The sequence below is a fragment of the Dipodomys ordii genome, unplaced genomic scaffold (assembly GCF_000151885.1).
Source record: "Dipodomys ordii isolate 6190 unplaced genomic scaffold, Dord_2.0 Scaffold206, whole genome shotgun sequence".
In the NCBI taxonomy this organism is placed as follows: domain Eukaryota; kingdom Metazoa; phylum Chordata; class Mammalia; order Rodentia; family Heteromyidae; genus Dipodomys; species Dipodomys ordii.
In genome coordinates, this window is record NW_012267422.1 from 1,282,096 (window position 1) to 1,300,885 (window position 18,790).

An 18,790-nucleotide genomic window follows, 5' to 3' on the forward strand; every position below is an offset into this window, starting at 1 on the left:
AAGGTCCACAGCACCTGCTTGGTCTTAATCAGGGTCTGTCAACTTTTTTCTTTGTTTCCTTGAGCTATACTGGAGTTTGAATTCAAAACCTTGTGCTTTTTTTTTTTTTTAAGCCTTGTGCTTGGTAGCCAAGCCCTGAGCCTTTCCAAAAAAAAAAATGTTACTTTTTAAGCAAGGGTCTCACTTTTGCCTGAGCTCGAATGATCTTCCTACCTGTGCCTCCTGCAAGTCAGGATTAAAAATGAGACCCATCACGTCATGCTTGTTGAGATGGGGACTTGCTAAATTCTTCCCAAATCATAAGCTTCCCAATCTTGATTTCACAAGTAGCAGGGATACAGGAATGAGCCGGTAATCCCCAAGTTTTTCTGTAAGGAACTACACAGTAAATGGTTTCAGTTTTACAGGCCATATTGTCTTGCTACAACAATTCAACTCTGTCAGGCAAGCAGGCACAGACCATTCCATAAATGGACGAGTATGGCTGTATTCCAATACAGTTTTATTTATGGACATTGAAATCTGAATTTCACATACTTTCATATGTCACAAAACAATTCTTTTCTTTATAGTTTTCCTCTACCCACATGAAAATATAAAAAATATTTTTAGCTCATGTGTTATACAAAAACAGGTGGCAGGTCAGATTTGGCTTGTGGGGTATGGTTTGCCCCCATTTTATTTCGCGTTCACATATATGTGTGTGTGTTGTATATTGTGTGTTTAATCTCATGTATCGTAAATAGTTACTTTACTAAAACAATAACAACAATGCTCATTCAAAAACACTTTTAGCTTGGTTTTATGGCACAAGCCTATAGTCCCAGCTTTTTGGGAGGCTAGGATAGGAGGATCACTGGAGCCCACAAGTTCAAAGCCAACCTGAGAAACATAGCAAGTTCCCATTGCAAAACAAAATAATAAAAATAAAAACGCTTCTTTTTTCCTACAACCCAGAACCATTTTAGTAAATAATAAGCTATTTTTTTTTTAAATCTTGATTTTCAATTTTTTTCAGAGGTGCTGGGGCTAAGTCCAGGCCTTACCACTGAATCACAATCCCAGCTGCCTTAAATTATTTAAATTATGAAATTGAGTTCAGCTATTGATATTATAATGAATCTCTGGCCCTCAGTTTATGTACCCAGTAAGCTAAATATGCAAGAAAACTAAAAAACTGTGCAAGGATTTTCTTTTTCTAAAAAATAACACGGGCACACTTCTATTCTTAATTGAGAAAAGATACACACAAATTGTAAGCAATTAGAATAGCAAGGAAAACCACTTAAAAATTCAGAGATGGATACAGAGTAGAAATGAACTGTCCGCATGCTGTGTAGGTGACTCTCCCGAGGTCCTGGGCAGTGTCTCTGGGAGGCAGATTGCTGCTTTCGCTTCTCCTCTGAGCTGTTCTGGCCAGTAGGTGCAGGTTTGGAGACAACCCTGTGTACACAGGGTTACCTATGCTACATAGTCATTGGCTCAGTAAGGGTGCTGAGGACTGGGGGAGTTCAGGAATAACTGCAATTGGTAGTGCTTCCCTTGAGTTTCCCTCCCCCACCCCGAGAATCCATAGGAAGTGGCTCAAGCCACAGAGGGGAGGGGAAGAAAGGGGAGAGAGGGAAGGGGTGTGATCACTGGCCTCTTACGTAGATATGAGGCTTGTCTAGAATTTTCCTAGTTGAAGTTTTTAGAGAAAGAGACAATTATGGCAAGTTTTCTTCCTTAGTTTGAGATTATGGTGGTGAAAGTGGTTTGTGCGTTTGGGAGTGAGGATGTACGACAGCTAGACAGAAAAACTTGCTCAGACTCTGGCTGGTGGGCAAGTGGACCCTGGCCTCCCTTGCTGTGGCAGAGCTACTGTTAGCACTCAGGTGGGAGCTGCACGGTGAGCTCAGGATAAAAATCCCTCCACCCTTGTACTTACTTGAATTCCACTCTTTGGGGAAGTGCTTTCTCTCACTGTCTCTCAGGCTCACAGTGTGCAAGGAAGGCCCAGCTGCAATCTCCGTGCTACACTGCTACACTAGGTGTGGGCAGGGAGAGTGGAATTGCATGAACCAGGGGACAAAGCTGCTGAGCGCAGGTGCTCCTGAGATCACAAGCCTTCCCCACAGCCTGTTCTCATCTAAAGGAAACAAAATGAGGCTTCAGCAGGTGAACTGAGGACAGTGAAGATTTCAACTTCAAAAGCAGCCCCGAAAGAAGGAGATATGCTCCTTCATTGTGCACAGAAAGGCAATTCTGTGTAGTTTCGAAGGCCTTAAAACAAAGAAAATGAACTCAGTCTCTGTTCCAACACCTCCAATATGTAGTATGTATTTTCGGTGCTGAGCCGACAGACAGCCAGGGAGGGCCCATCATCTCCAGTGTTCTGGGCCTGAGTTCCAGCCAGGGAATGACCAGGCAGTGATCAGGCCTTTGTGATGGGCCTGGGGTCTTGTGTGCCTCACACTGCACCCTGTTCTGAGGCAGCCACAGTTGTGCTAGGGTCCCAGGCCTTCTCTGTAAATCCAGTGTTAGCTCTCCTGGGGTCTACAGTCATGGGTGTGTGGCATGGATTGGTCCCTAGTTATGGAAGGAGGAGGCAGGCTTTAAGATGGCAAGGACTGGCTGAGCTGATGACAAGTTCCTACTCCCTAGAACCTAATAGTTTCTTGTCTTTTTTTTTTAAATGATGGATGGCTTGTCCCAATATGTGTTGGTAAGCTTCCTTGTGAAGTTTTCAAGACACGAGGGCTCCTACACGCTTCCATAACACACATACTTGACTTCCAGATACTCATCGATGCCATACTTGGAACCCTCTCGCCCCAGGCCAGACTGCTTTACTCCTCCGAAAGGGCACTCCACTGAGGAAATCATGCCTTCGTTAACACCCACCATACCGACCTCCAGCTGCTCTGCCACTCTCCAGATCTGGGCTGGATCTTGTGAGTAAAAGTAACCTGGCATGGAGATAAAAGGAATACATGCAATGCCTGGAATCCTAGCCGCTCAGGAGGCTAAGAACTAAGCATTGTGGTTCAAAGCTGGCCCAGGCAGGAACGTCTGTCACACTCTTCTCAATGAACTACTCAGAAAAAGCCGGAAATGACACTACGGTAGAGTGCTACCCTTGAGTAAAAAGAAGCTGAGGAACAGCACACCAGGCCTTGAGTTCAAGCTCCAGGACTGGCAAAAACAAACAAAACCCCAAAAAGGAACACATGCCACATGGAAGACTGATTGGAGACACTAAACCTGAAACAAAGAATGCCACTGGCCACTATTTGTCTAGTTAGTCATGAGAGTCTGGAACCTTCCTGCTCCCAACTAAAGCCTAAGGTGGTCCTGTCCACTTCTTTATCCTTAGACTCTTGGAGATCATCTTTTACTCATGCTCTTTTCTTGCTAGGGCTCCCCTCTCCTCCTCTTCAACCCATCCTGCAGTAGATATTTTTGCCCAGACCTTTAGTTGAGTCCTCATTTTCTATGAATTGGGCTAAATTCCTTAGTAGAGTATCAAACCTTCTTTAGTATGGTTTTGATCAGCTTTACCATCTTCTAATCTTCAACCATCATCACCAGACTGCCTAGCCCTAGTTCTCTCCCTTTTGTATTTAGCTTCTGATTTCTCTCTTGGTCACCTTTGGCCAGAGCCTCTCCTTCAATCTCTGCAGAAATTGCTTGAGACCATGAGTAAGTGCTGCTGCTGAAGGAGGACCATCACCTACCTGCTAACCCAACGTCAGTTGCATTGGCAATTGCAATGGCCTCTTCCTCTGTGTCAAACCTGCCAATATTAAAATAGGACGTGAGCAAAATCTGGAAAGAGATGAGTATAGAAAACTAGCTCAGTTCCTCCTGACTTGTTTCCCAAATAAAGACAAGAAGCAGTGTTTGGCAAGGACAGCCAAGGACAGAGTAAAAGAAAACAGCAGTAATCCCTGAGAGCCTCAGTGTTCACAATGGGCATTCAAAGCCACACTGGCCTCATCTGTTCTAAGTGAACAAGGTAAAAGCAAGCCAGCATGCAGGGAGCCTGGGCTCAGCAGGCCATCAGACATCCTGCAAGAAAACACTTGGTGCCTCCTAAGAATACACAGCAATCCTGGCAACCCGGAATCTGTGGGGGTCCAGCAGTTTCTAAAAGGGGCTCCACCACTTTCTAGCACTGAGTGGCTTCAGGGTGCCAGATGTCCATTCCTCTCTGACATTAAGGCACTATACAGAGCCCTCTGTGGTCCCTTCCGGCTTCATAACTTTATTTCAGGAACAAGATTTGAGTGGTGTTTTTCTGTCATTCTAGAATTTTAACTGGGGCACAGTTTAGAAATTTAGAAATCTGCCAGCAGGAGGAGCCAGCTGTCCCTGCACAGCTTCCAGAGGGGGCTGGGCAGAGCTGGCACAGGATGTTAACTTGCCCAAAAGAACACAAGAATGGAGGAGCAAAGCCTGAATGACACCCACGTCAACTAACTCCACAGCTGACATTCAGCGTCCAAAGGACGCTTTTTGTTAAAAGAAGACAAACATTCTTCAAGTGGTGCATTCTCCCACCACAGGAATAATACATAAAAGTAATACATAAAAGTAATGCATAATACAGGCTGCTAACAAGGTTCCTGATCCTGAACAGAAGGCCACATAACAGTACCAGTGCACCCTGTGAAACCAATGCTAGAGACTCCAGAGGAGAGAAGAGGAGAACACACACAAACTAATCAGTCACTGATGCTGACAATGCCAGATGTTCTGGAGGCCAATAAAGTGACTGGGTCTTACAGGGAGTGAGCTCATGGGAGAGAGCTGGGGGCTGCAGGTATGCATAGTAGGCAGGGTGGGAGGACTGTGGGGGACTGCACCTTTCACTCCACCTGGGGATCTAGACACCTGGATGCATGCTATGCAGCAGCAGGGGGCCCAACCAGTGCCTGAGCCCCACAAAACAAGCATGGACAGAGGCAGGAGGAAGCAGCCTCTTTACCCAGCCTGTTGCAAGAGAGAGAAGTGCTTTCCTGGGATTGAAGGAAAGCTACTTGGGGCAAGTCAAGTGGAAGTTGAGGCTGGATTTTAATACTCATGATCCTCTCTCTCCCTGAGACTCAGTCCTTTGCCTTCTCCAAACATACCAAAAAGAACACAAATGGAGAGTTGAGCTTTGCTTTTAGCATAATCTTATATCACATATGACAAGCCAAGACTGCTGTTGGTTCAAGGGATGAAAGATGAGCTCCCAAAGAAAAATGACAAGACATCAACAGAGCTAGAAGAGCAAGGACAATAATCAATAGCACAATGGAACAGTATGAAGAGAGTGAAAATGACACATCTCCACAGCGGGGTCAGAGAGGATAATGAAACAGGAAATGTCGGTTATGGGGAAGAACCAACTGGAACCATCAAGGGTGCAAAAAAATAGTTGTGGAGTTAAAGAAGTGGGTAGCTGGGTTGTGTGTGTGGAGAATGGAAATGAATAAGGTGGCAGGTGGATGGGAAAAACTTGGAGAAGCCCCCAGCATGAGTACAGAGATGGGTGGACGGAGGCGTTAAGGAGGACTGGGTGTGGACAGAGGTGTTAAGGAGGACTGGGTGTGGAAGTGTCACTTGTAATGGGGTAGAAAATAATGTATGGAAGGAAGGGACATATTTAGAGAAAGAAGTAGCAGGAGTTTCCAGGACTGAAGAAACACATTCAGTATTTAAAGAAAGATATGAAGGATCCCACACTGGACAAGCTCCCAGCCTGCTATACCAGAATGATTATAGTAAAATGTAAGAGTGTCAAAGACCAGGGGAAATTCTAAAAATCCCTGAGAGAAAAAGTTGATTTTTTTTTTCACATAAGTACCAGACAACTGGGGCTGGGAAGGTGGCTCAGTGGTAGAGTGCTTGCCTTGCATGCCTGAGGCCCTGGGTTTGATTCCTCAGCACCACATAAGCAAAAAGAAAAAAGCTGGAAGTGGCGCTGTGGCTCAAGTAGTAGAGCGCTAGCCTTGAGCTGAAGAGCTGAGGGACAGTGCCCAGGCCCAGAGTTCAGGCCCCACGACCGGACCTCCCCACCCCCCCAAAAAAAGAACCAGACAACAGATTTCTCAGCAATAACCTGGGATATAAGTAGATAAAGAAATAGTATTTGCAGACTACTGGACCTGGAATTTTTATCTAAGCAAATTATTTACTTGTGAATGTGCGATGAAAAGATCATAAAAGATTACAAACACTTCATTTCCTCTGCATGTCCACAAACATGTACTGCATAAAAAAAGAAAAGTCCAGCAGAAAGGAAGAAGAAAAAGAACTGGAGTAATTCTGTGGTCTATGCTGAGGGTAGCACATGCCTTGTAATACCAGAACATGGGAGGCTGAGGCAGGATTGTAAGTTTGAGGCCCGTTTGGGATATATACAGTCATACCCTATCTCACAAAACACCAAGTCAACCAAACAAAAATAATCATAAACTGAACTCTACCCTTCAGTGGCTTGGCCCCGCTCCCTCGCTGCCCCTCCCTTCCCACTCAGCCCTCCAAGTAGCACAGCTGTCTCTCCTTAAGTCTGCTTTTCTTTCTCCTGTCTTCCCGCTGCTGTGAGAGCTTACTTGATAACTGGTGCCAGAGGTCCAAACGTCTCTTCACGAGAACAAAGCATGTCCTTGGTGACATTGCTGAGCAGCGTGGGCTCAAAGAAATTTCTTCCGTACTGGTGCCGCTTCCCGCCTGTCACAATGGTCGCCCCTTTAGAAACAGCGTCACTCACGTGTTTCTCTACCTGCATGATAAGAAGAACCTGGGAAGGTTGGCTGAGGACACTTTCCAATGGGGCACACTGTTAGCGTGTTTAAACCACAGGAGACGAATTGGGTTTCTTTCTTGCTCTTTTTAAAATGGGCTAAAAATGAGCCACCCTGATTCCTTAGGGATGACAATGGGTAATGGGAAGGAATACGGTGGGTAGCCATCTTTTTGTCCCTGCCCTCTGATTTCCTGACTGACTGTGGTCTAACACATACGGATTTTTTTCTGGGCCTGCAGCCCACACAGCTGTTTTCCTGAGCTTCACTTGCACTGCACTCTGGGAAGTTCTAGTGTCTTGGGTGCCCTGTCGGCCCTTTCCTGAGCTGCATTTGCGCGTGTTCTGATTCACTCTTCTCAAGTAGTCACCCATTGCTCAACAACAGACATGCATCCTGTCCCCAAATATGTGTCTTTATCTGATTTTGCCTGGCTATGTTTTATCTTTTATTCCACCTGATTGATAGTTTAACTGGTCATTGAATTTTGACTCAAAATAATTTTCTTCACAATTTAAGTGCACTTCTGATATTGTGAATGAAAAATCTGGTTCAGATACACAGCTTGCTTCTTTTGTGAGACAACTTCATTCCCTAACCTGGGAGTTCATAGGATCTTTGTTTATATCCTGATAGTTAAGTTTTTGATAAAATATATGTTTTTCTTTTCATTAGTTGAACTTGGTCAATAGTGAAATCTTTTTATCTGAAGAATTAAAGAACTAAGAATGTAATTTTTCTCCCCATTTTCTCAATCTCTTATTCTTTTTCCCCCAGGGCCTTGAATTTGCAAGGCTGGTGCTCTACCACTTGAGCCATATCCCAGTCTTTCCCTTTAGTGGTTATTTTAGAGATGACGTCTAGTTCTGCAAGCCTGGGCTAGGAAGGTGGCTCCGTGTTAGAATACTTGTCTTGCATGCATGAGGCCCTGGGTTCGATTCCTCAGCACCACATAGCAGAAAAGGCCAGATGTGGTGCTGTGGCTCAAGTGGTAGAGCGCTAGCCTTGAGCTGAAGAGCTTAGGGACAGTGCCCAGGCCCAGAGTTCAGGCCCCACAACTGACAGAAAAATAAAGCAAAACAACAACAAACAAACAAACAAAAAACCTGTAAGCCTTTGGATCTTTGTCTCCTGGGTAGCTAGGATTATAGATATAAGCCACCAGTACCTGACTTTAATATTCTTATTCTAACTTCTTTTACACCTCAGATTAACTCTCCTTTAAAAAAATAATAATATTCTTTATCTTGTCCTTTAAATTCGGTCAGATCTCTCCAATATTAACTTCTACCTTTAGCTGCTGCATACTTTGTCAGGCATGTGTTCAAGTTCTACAGACACTTGCTGTCCTTGCTTCACTTTCATAGAACTGATTTCTTATTTTATGGATGTGTATTTTTCTTAAAACTCCTGCAAGACATCATTACCTTCTTAGAAAATTCCCTCCTGTTGCCCGGTCTGCCTACTGCTTTCAAGTCTGTTCTGTCTGTTCTGGCTGGCCCTTTCTCTTAGGTGCTCATGGTGTTCACACAGGCACCAGCGCCGTAGGCTGCTGATCCTTCTGAACCAAGGACTGGGTTGGAAGACACAGGGAAGCAGCATGGGTGGTTTCTGTTATTTCCATTCTCTCCCTCAAGGTAGGTTTTAACTCAGTCAGCCTTCTCTAGACAGGCAAGCATCCTGGGCTTGTACCAAGGTCCAATGTCACCTCTAAGATGCAGATAGTACTGACATAAACTTTAATAACTTTCTCTGTGTTGAGTAATTTCCAAGCAATTGCTAGAGTTTTTTTTCTTTTCTTTTTTCTTTCCTCTCTCTTTTTCTTTCTCTTTCTCTCTCTCTCTCTTTCGGTGCTAAAATTGGGGCTTGAACTTAGTGCCTAGGCACTATCCCTTACTTTTTTTGCTCAAGGCTGGTGCTCTATCACTTGAGCCACAGCTCCATTTACAGCTTTTTATTGGTTAACTGGAGATAAGAATCTCACGGATTCTTCTGTTTGGGCTGGCTTTGAACTGCAGTCCTCAGATCTCAGCCTTCTGAGTAGGCAGGATTACTAGCCCATGATGAGAAATTTACCAGACCTCTCTGTCAACTTCAGTGCTTCCTTAGGGAAGGTAACAGGTTTGGGTTCAGCTGATCTGACTGCCCACTGTCAGGGCAGCCATCGGTCCGTGGTTCATCCTCAGGCCCTCAGGTTGCTGAGGACCAGAGGTCAAGACTAAGCTCCCCATGTGAGCATTCACTGCCTGTATTGGATGCAAGTTTCTCGGGTTCACCCAGATGCTAGATGGCCCCTCAGGCCTTCTCTCTCCAGCTGCTGTGTCTCCCTGATTAAAAATATCCTGTTAAGATCCTTTCTACTAGTCTACTAGTAGAGGCTAATTTAGATAGAGACAATGGATATTTGGCATTATTATTTAAAAAGTTCCCTGGTCCTTTGAAACAAGAACAATAGAACAAAGAGGGAAATACCACCCATTGTCATCTAGACTGAGACTTTAGAGTGTGTGTAAGTGCTGGTCCTGGGGCTTTGTTGCTATCTAGCACTCTACCACTTGAGCCGCAACTCCACTTATGGCTTTTTTGGTGATTAACTGGTGATAACTCACCTTACGGACCTTTTTTGCCCTGGCTGTCTTCTAACTGATCATCAGATTTCAGGCTCTTGAGTAGTTAGGATTATAGACATAAACCACTAGCACCCAGCCTTTTTTCATTTTCCTACAAACAAATTCTTTCTAAATTCTTTCCCTTTGTGGCTGTCTCTAATCTTGAATGTGGCATCTGTGGTTCTAGATTCCCCAGCAGGTTCCTTAGGAACTTCTAGAAAGACGTTTTGTCATCAAAATGTAGCAGAAAACTGAGGGAGGAAAAATCTCACAGAGTCTCAGTGTAATGCCCACACACTGCTACCCATCCCACTACTTGGTAGAAATTCCTTTTAAAAATATTTCTCCAGGGCTAGGAAGGTGGCTCAGTGGTAGAGTGCTTGCCTTGCATGCCTGAGGCCCTGGGTTTGATTCCTCAGCACCACATAAGCAAAAAGAGAAAAGCCGGAAGTGGCGCTGTGGCCCAAGTGGTAGAGCGCTAGCCTTGAGCTGAAGAGCTGAGGGACAGCGCCCAGGCCCAGAGTTCAGGCCCCACGACCGGACCAAAAAAAAAAAAGAAAAAATTTCTCCAGGTCTGGGAAGGTGGCTTAGTGGTAGAGTGCTTGCCTAGCATGCCTGAGGCCCTGAGTTAAATTCTTCGGTACTATATAATAAAAAAATAAAATTATTTTAAAAATAGTTCTCCAAAAGAGCCTTGCTGAGAAACTTACCAAAATGATTTTTGCTTAGTTAGGCTTTTGGTTTTGAAACCATAAAATTTTCACCCACAGATAATAAGCTAAACTTACCTTTTCCACTGCTTTCTCATTAATTAATGGGCCTTGAGTAGTCCCCTCCTCAAATCCATTACCTACACGAAGGTTTGTCTTCATTGCTTCAGCAAATTTCTTTACAAAGGAGTCATGAATACCCCGTTGCACTAAGAACCGGTTTGCACAAACACAAGTCTAGACCGGAAAAAAACAACAACAAAAAAGTTTATGAAGTCAGGTTTTTCAGAAACTACTGATCCAACCAAGAAATGGTACCATGCGGGGGCTGGGAAGGTGGCTCAGTGGTAGAGCGCTTGCCTTGCATGCCTGAGGCCCTGGGTTCGATTCCTCAGCACCACATAAGCAAAAAGAAAAAAAGTCAGAAGTGGTGCTGTGGCTCAAGTGGTAGAGCGCTAGCCTTGAGCTGAAGAGCTGAGGGACAGTGCCCAGACCCAGAGTTCAGGCCCCATAACCAGACCCCCCCCCAAAAAAAAGAAATGGTACCATGCTACCATCTCAGACCTTCACTGTGAAAAGATGGCTCATATCTAGGATTGACTGTATCAGCTCAACAGAGAAAAGTTCAGTAAGAGAAACCAATGGAAATAACCAGCTTTGGGCTGAGATGTAGCTCAGTGGCAAAGCACTTGCCTACCAAGTGCAACAACATCCTGAGTTAGACAAAAAAAATACAGTTAAAAAAAAAAGAAAATAACCAGCTTCAAAGGGTAGGAGAAAGAAAAGATGAACATTTCTAGTTTGGGAAAATCTTTACTTATCTCTGGACTCCACACCTAGCAAAGTCCCTAGCAAGAAAGAAGGCACCAAGTGCATGTTTGCTGAGAGACAGAAGAAAGGAGGAGGAGGAGGTGGAGAAGAGGAGGAAGAAAAAGGAGGAAAAGGAAAGGGAGAAGGAAAAAAGAAGTAGAGGAAGAAGAGAAGGAGGAAGAGAAAGGAAGAAGATGAAGAGAAGAAAAGGGGGAGGAAGGAGGAGGAAGAAAAAGAAGAAAAGAAAGGAGGAAAAGGAGGAAGTAGAAGAGGAGGAGGAAGAGAGATGGAAGGAGATCTCCATTAAACACACTCATCTATTCTCCATATTTATGCTCTGAAAATCCCTCTGTCACTCACCTGTCCAGCATTTCTAAATTTAGATGCCATGGCCCCCTTGACAGCCTGGTCCACGTTGGCACTGTCAAAGACGATGAATGGGGCAAGGCCCCCTAGCTCCATGGAGACCCTTTTCACAGAGTTCGCTGCATGGTGCAACAGAATCTGCCGGAAGGGAGAATGCTATAAGCAGGGAGAGAGACTGCCAGGGTGTTTGGATTTGGATATAAAGTGCCTCTTCTGGCCCTCAAAAGGCATATGAAGGGAAGGTGGTCCCCAGCTGCGGCACCATTTAGAGGTGGTGGGATCAGGAGATCAGAGCTGAATAAGCCTAGCAGGAGGAAGTAGGCCACTGATGTGTACCTTTGGAGAACATATCTTGTCTCTGGACTCTCTCTACAGCTTCCTGGCTGCCATGAGGTGAGTAGCTTCCCTCCACACCTGCCTGTCCACCACGATTACCTCACCCACCACAAGCCTAAAAGCAATGGAGCCAAATCCTTAAGTCAGTTTTCTCAGGTACTTGGCCACAGCAATGGAACACTGACTAATACACAGGACTACTATGCCTTTGTTTTACAAAATTACTCAAGAATGTACAAAGGTGCCCATGGTATAGATACCATCAAGGAGAAATGAGAAAAGCTATCTGGCCAGGTAGAGTGGCTCTTACAGTAACCCCAACTACTTGGAATTACCTAGGCTAACCTGGGTAAACAAATAATGAATGCCACCCAACTCCTTTGATTGTCAACTAGGAACCCGTAGCATGTCACAATAGGAGACAACACCCTCAGCACCCCAGAGGATGATCGAACACCACTATAGGAAAGCTTTGAACACTGCTGAAGAATCTGTCTGAAACTGGTGATCAAGACAAAAGAGGAGTGTTATGCTCTTTATAAAGACATTGGACTTGCTGGAGACTTCAGTCTCCTACCTTGCCTGTTGCTGTTGAGCCAGTGAAGGAAATTTTGGACACTAGCGGGTCAGTGCAGAGTGCTTCCCCAACTTCCTTGGCCTTCGCTCGGGAGCAAGGAACAACATTGTAGACACCAGGAGGGATTCCTGCTTGGTTTGCGAGCTGTGAAGACAGCCAGCAAGCATGTGTTAACTAAGAAGTAGACTGGAAAACATCAGAAAACAGAAGAAATAGATGGTTCATCCAAATAGCATGAGGCTCGGAGTTTAAGTACTACACCTACACAAAAAATTTAGTGCCTTTTTAATGAAGATGATAAATAGATATCATTTTTAGGGTGATTAAGAATGTGGTGGGTAGGTACCACAAAAATCCTTCTTTTTTGTTTCTACAACGAGCATCTAACATCTGACCTAAATAATTGCCAGCAGATTAAAACATGATAATATACACATGGCAGGCAAATATAGAGACTCCAAAACTGCTTCTTTCTGTCCCTGATAAAAATTCACTTGTGGCCCAGACGAGCAAATGTAGCTACTCAGGAGGCAAAGAGAGGGAGGACTGTGGTTTGAGGCTACCCTGGGAAGAGAGTTAAAGAGACCCTTTCTCCATGAAAAAAGCCAAGCAGGGTCATGTGCGCCTGTCATCCCAGCTATTAAGGAGGTATAAAGTAGAAAAATGACATCCAGGCTAACTGCAAGAAAAGCAGTACCATATATTAAAAAAAAAAAAAGTGAGAGAAAAGGGCTAGGGGTGTGTTTGCCCAGCAAGTATTTAAGACTCTTGAGTTCAAATCCCAAAACCATGAATAAAAATCCACATGGAGACTTGTTTGGTTCAAGATACACACACACACACACACACGCATATGCTCACCTGGGCCAAGGCCAGGGCAGAGAAAGGTGTATCTTCAGCAGGTTTTACCACTACAGTGCAGCCAGCTGCAAGGGCGGCCCCCACCTTCCTGGTGATCATGGCACTGGGGAAATTCCACTGGAATTAGAAGGGCAAAGGAAGTGCGTGAGAAGCCTGCCACATTATCCACAGCAAGGAGGTCAGTTCCCAGATTCCACTGCACAACTGATCGGCAGACCTGTTCTCCACCTGCCCAGGTGTTCTCCCTTAAGGAGATAAAGGCTCATAAAGATAGGATACATTAAGATTTTTTTAATGCTTTGTGGGATGTTCTATTACAATTATTCCACTAAGCATAATTTATTTTTCAAACTATGGCACAATAAAAAAATGGGTCCTATCTTACTAGGTGCTGGTGGCTCATACCCATAATCTTAGATACTATGATCTGAGGATTGCAGTTCAAAGCCAGCCCAGGCAGGAAAGTCCGTAAGATTGTTATCCCCAATAAACCACTGAAAAGCTAGAAGAAGAGCTGTGGCTCAAGTAGTACAATGACAGCCTTGAGTGGAAAAATCTAAGGGACAGTGCCCAGGCCCTGAGTTCAAGACCCAGTTACCAACACAGAAGAAAAATGAGTCCTATCTTAAAGTCTTTTAAAAAAAATAACAAATTCCTAGCTGGGCACTGGTGGTTCACACCCATAGTCCTACCTACTCGGGAGGATGAGATCTGAGGACTGTGGTTCAAAGACAGCCAGGACAGAAGAGTCCCCATGATACTTTTTTTTTTTTTTTTGGTCAGTTGTGGGGCTTGTACTCTGGGCTTGGGCGCTGTCCCTGCACTCTTCAGCTCAAGGTGAGCGCTCTACTGCTTAAGTCAAAGCGCTACTTCCAGTTTTCTAGTGGTTTTTATGGAGATAGGAGTCTCACGGACTTTCCTGCTTGGGCTGGCTTTGAACCAAGATCCTCAGATCTCAGCCTCCCGAGTAGCCACCGGCACCTGGATGTGCTCGTGATACTCTTATCTCCAATTAACCACTCAGAAACCGGAAGTGGCAGTGTGGCTCGAGTGGTAGAGCTCTAGCCTTGAGCACAAAGAGGCTCAGGGACAGAGTCCAGGCTCTGAGTTCAAGCCCCACAACTCATAAATTCTCAAAGATCTTTTGAGAGGTACTAGGCAATGCTGGGAAGAAGCAAGCCATTCTGGCAGGTCAGAAAAGCCTCGGCATCTTCCTATGGGTCACCAGCGATGGCCCTTAGCCCCTCACTGCCACACACTTACAGTTATCTCAAGAGGAAGCGGAAATGCATCTGCATCTAGAAAAGGAATCAGGAAACCAAGGACAGGTGAGGAAGCCAACAAAACAGCACACCTGCTCACCAGGAAGAACAAGTCATTTCTTACCTCACCACCCAGTTCCCAACCCTGGGACCACGACGGTCCTGGCACATACCGGTGTGATGATGGAGGCCACGCCCAGGGGCTGCTTGAGGACCAGGGCTCGCCTGTCCTTTGAGGAGGTAGGAATAATGTCTCCATAAACACGGCGAGCTTCTTCTGAAAACCACTCTAGGAAGAGGGCGGAATAGACCATTTCTCCCTGTGCTTCTGCCAGTGGCTTTCCCTAAATCAGATCAGACAAAGAATGCTTATTGCCTTCTAATAAATAAACGGGATCTCTCAATTCTTCAAGGCTGCAGGGAAATAGAAAACTTTCTCACCAACAGGGTTTAGGGGGAAAAATTTTGAACTTTGGTGTGAGTCACTGACAGAATTACAAACAGTGATGGGGATAATCATGGCTGGTCTTCCCAGCCACAGGACTCATCCACATCCTCTGTATATTCACAGGGAGGGAGGGTCACCTGGAAGTCCACTCATTTCCCCACTTCTAACATCTCTTAATAGGTGTAGTATAAAGTCAGTTATAACAATGGAGGAACTAATAGTCTATTTTTAAATACATACAATGTGGAAAACCAAGACAGTCATGGGGGTGGGAGGGGGACCTGGACAGGTAAAAAGTAAATTCATATCGTTCCAAACAAAACCTATTCTTTTTGCATCCTAATAAAGAATACTACTGTGTCCTAGCAAACATGAATTTTGTTTTAGCAAATATTATTTGTCTGGCCCAATAATGCTCATCAGACAAAGAACTATACATTCTTTAGCTACAGATTAACACTAATATGGAAGCCAAGAACCTGTGGCTCATGCTCATAATCCTAGGTACTCAGGAGGCTGAGATCTGGAGGAAGATCAAGGTTAAAAGCCAGCCTGGGTAGAAACATCCAAACGACTTGATATTCCATTTAACCAGAAAAAAAAAAAAAAGATGTTGGGTTGAAGGCATGGCTCAAATGGCAGAATGTCAGCCAAGCAAGCAAACTGAGCAAGCTTGAGGCTCTGAGTTTAAACTCCAGTATCAGCAAAACAAACACAGCACCAATGGGAAGTGAGAGGCTTTTCCAAGTTTTAATGTAAAAACTCCAGGATTGTTCCTGAGGACAGTCAGGTAGGGTCCTGAACTTACGCTCTCAGCTGTGATTATTTTCGCAAGGTCATCCTTATTTTGCATCATTAAATCGTACCATTTCCGAAGTAATGAACTTCTCTCCTGAAAAAGAAATAACAAGGCAGAGAAGTAATGAAATGTGCAATAGAAGATGGACTAGTAAATATTCTGCACTTTCCTGGCATACTAGCTGTGTAGTCTCATTCTTGCTGTGATGGTTCAGTTGGCACATTTCTGCTAACCCATGTTGGACTTTTGACAGCTAACACCACACAAGACCAAATCTATGTTGTTTCTGGCTGCTAAGTCTGTGAAAAAATTTTTTTATAGCAGCCACAGGACACTAACACTTTAGCTTATGAGGTGGTCAACAGAGGCCAATTCCTCTCCTTCCATGCCATCGATGAGTTCACAAGATGGCAAAAGGGCAGCAAACACATACAAAGAAAGATGTGAGGCAAACATGTACAAAAGATGTCAAAATCTCTAGCCCAAAGCCGTGGGTTTTTTTGCCTCTGACAGGTTCAAAGGTGGAAGTTCTGTATGCTGAAGGCCTTTAAGAATGGGTAGAATGTGAATGGCACTTGTGAAAGAGAGAAAAACAGGCCTGGGGAAAAGACACCACAGGCCCAGAGGCAATAGCAGGGTGAACCACAGGGCTAGCCTCCAGACAGTATTCATCCCCTGGCTTGTGCCCCACCAGCTCCCACCTGTGTGGGGTCCAAAGGGAACACAGCACTCCCCCCTCAGTAGATGACTCAAGGTTCAAGACTCCCTCCTTTCAAGAAGGATGCTTCCTTCTTGTAAAGAAGGAAGTCTTGTAAAGATTCCTAGTAAAATGGAAGCCACAATGTGTTCATGTTGAAGGGGCACAGGCAGGATGGTGGCAGGTATGACCAGGGGACCTTGCTGGTTCCTGTCCCAGCCCCGCAGTCGCCAAACCACCCTTGCACTGTGACATCACTGTGGTGGCCTTGATCCTTGTGAAATGATGCTAGAGAACCCAGGGATCAGGCCTGACCCCTTCCCTTCCCTCATCCCCACAGCTGTGATGCATGCCCAGTACACTGGTGCATACTGTCCATGTTTACATCTCTAGCTCAGTGCTCACTTCCAGACTCCAGCTCAAACATCCAGCCACTTGCTTTTCCATTCCTCACTTGGGGGATTCTAATGGACATCCTAATATCTCAGAGGCAATGTGTCCCAAACTGAGCTCCAATTCCACTCCAGGCTGTTTCACTCACACCCTCCCCCATCTCAGCCGGAAGTTATTCCGCCCTTCCCTTCCAGTTGCTCAGGCCAAACGTCCTGGCTTCGCTTTTGCTACTGCATCCCATAAGACTCCATCAAGAAAGAACCAAGCCGGGCACTGGTGGTTCATGCCTGTAATCCTAGCTACTCAGAAGGCTGCCCGGTATGGCTTTGAACTGCTATCCTCAGATTTCAGCCTCCTAAGCAGCTAGGATTACAGGCGTGAGCCACCTGTGCCGGGCTCTGTGAGACTCTTCTCTCCAATAAAGCACCAGAAAACGGGAAGAGGCCCTCTGGCCCAAGTGGTAGAGCGGTAGCCTTGAGCTGAAGAGCTGAGGGACAGCGTCCAGGCCCAGAGTTCAAGCCCCATGCAAAAAAAAGAAAAAAAAGAAAAAGAAATAACCTTCCTTCAGAATATATCCCTTATGGGACTATGAGTCAACACTTCCATCACCACAACCCTCGCTCTAGCCATCACCACCTTTCACCTGTATCACAGTGATAGCTTAGACATGGTTGGTGCCTCAACAGTTCATGCGATTGAAGCTTGATCCTCAATGTTGCAGCAATAAAAGGTCAAGTCTTGTCAGTCCTCGGGTCATTTTCTAGGGTGTATTTGGAAGGGACTAAGGTAGGTTTCATGGGATCCTGGGAGCTAGATCTTGACAATGTAAGTTGTTATAACAGGGAGTTAGATCCCTGAATGGCTCTTGGTTCCTGTCCTAACATGTGATCACAAGTTCCCAGACTTGCTTTCACCATGACACCATCTCCAATAAGGCCTTCACCCCAGGTGGACTCCCTGGTGGTCTCTAGATCTTGGACTTCTACCTTCAAAAAGTGTGAGCAAAATAAACCTCTTTTAGCCTGGGTCAGGAATTTCCTTATCAACAAAAGCCAGACTAATACAACTTCCCTCTTTTAGTCTATCCACAGCACTGGACTAGAGTGTCCTTTCAAAATGTCGACCAGATCACACCTCTGCCCAGGTATTATGTTCCCTCTCTCTCTAGCTCTTCCACAGAGACTAATCCACAGAGGTTTCCTGGCCACTCTGAAAACACCACAGCCATGGACCAGCCTGGTGCTTACCTGAAATCCTTACTTTGTTGTTGTTAGGCTTGAACTCAAGGCCTAGGTGCAATCTCTTGAGCTTTTTTTTTTTTTTTGGTCTGGTTGTGGGGCCTGAACTCTGGGCCTGGGCACTGTCCCTCAGCCCTTCAGCTCAAGGCTAGCACTTGAGCCACAACACCACTTCCGGCTTTTTTCTTTTTGCTTATGTGGTGCTGAGGAATCGAACCCAGGGCCTCATGCATGCAAGGCAAGTGTTCTACCACTGAGCCACCTTCCCAGCCCTCTCTTGTGCTCAAGAGCTAGTGCCACTTTGAGCCACAGCTCCACTTCTGGCATTCTGGTGGTTAATTGGAGATAAGAGTCTCAGTGCCTTTCCTACTTGGGCTGGCTTTGAACTGTGATCCTCAGATCTCAGCCTCCTGAGTAACTAGGATTACAGGCATGAGCCACCAGCCAGGGCCCATATTTCTTTTTAATCTTTGGTCTCTTATTCTCTGGGAGGTCTACCTTGATGTTGTGGGTTGAAAGCTGCCTCTCCTAAATTGACATGTTGGAAGTCTTACATCCCTCTCCCTCAGTAGCTCAGAATGCGTCTTTGGAGATAAGCCCTTTAAATAGGCAATAAAGGCAAGGTGGGGTCTATGACTAGATGACTTTAGAAGGTGGCCATTAGGATACAGGTGCACACACACATTGGTCGTCATGTCCATACTCGCAGGTGGCCAGGCTCGTGGCCTACAGGACTCTGATTACTCGTGTTAAGTGCTCCTGCTCTGCCAACCTCGTCCCTAACCCGGCAGTCCACATTTTGAGGTTTGCGCCTGCACCCACAAGCCCAAGCTCCAGAGTTATTCGTGGTTTGTGTGTGACACCGTGCGTTTTGCATCCTCGAGGGGCACGGGGCGTCTGCCCCCGCTGGA

The 18,790-nt window shown here is 45.4% G+C and overlaps 1 protein-coding gene across 1 annotated transcript in view; it reads right to left on the reverse strand.

The window, feature by feature from the left end:
• Positions 1-485: 485 nt before the first annotated feature.
• The window catches only part of Aldh5a1 (aldehyde dehydrogenase 5 family, member A1), a 19,288-nt gene continuing 983 nt past the window's right edge, over positions 486-18,790 (reverse strand). Inside the window, exons 2-11 of the mRNA XM_013035189.1 lie at positions 18,583-18,691; positions 15,561-15,644; positions 14,478-14,648; positions 13,043-13,159; positions 12,182-12,325; positions 11,263-11,406; positions 10,171-10,329; positions 6,582-6,751; positions 3,717-3,775; positions 486-2,948 (exon numbers count right to left, since the gene is read on the reverse strand). Of these exons, the coding sequence (XP_012890643.1) occupies positions 2,743-2,948; positions 3,717-3,775; positions 6,582-6,751; positions 10,171-10,329; positions 11,263-11,406; positions 12,182-12,325; positions 13,043-13,159; positions 14,478-14,648; positions 15,561-15,644; positions 18,583-18,691 (1,363 nt within the window). The 3' untranslated portion in view covers positions 486-2,742. The remainder of the gene's footprint in view (positions 2,949-3,716; positions 3,776-6,581; positions 6,752-10,170; positions 10,330-11,262; positions 11,407-12,181; positions 12,326-13,042; positions 13,160-14,477; positions 14,649-15,560; positions 15,645-18,582; positions 18,692-18,790) is intronic.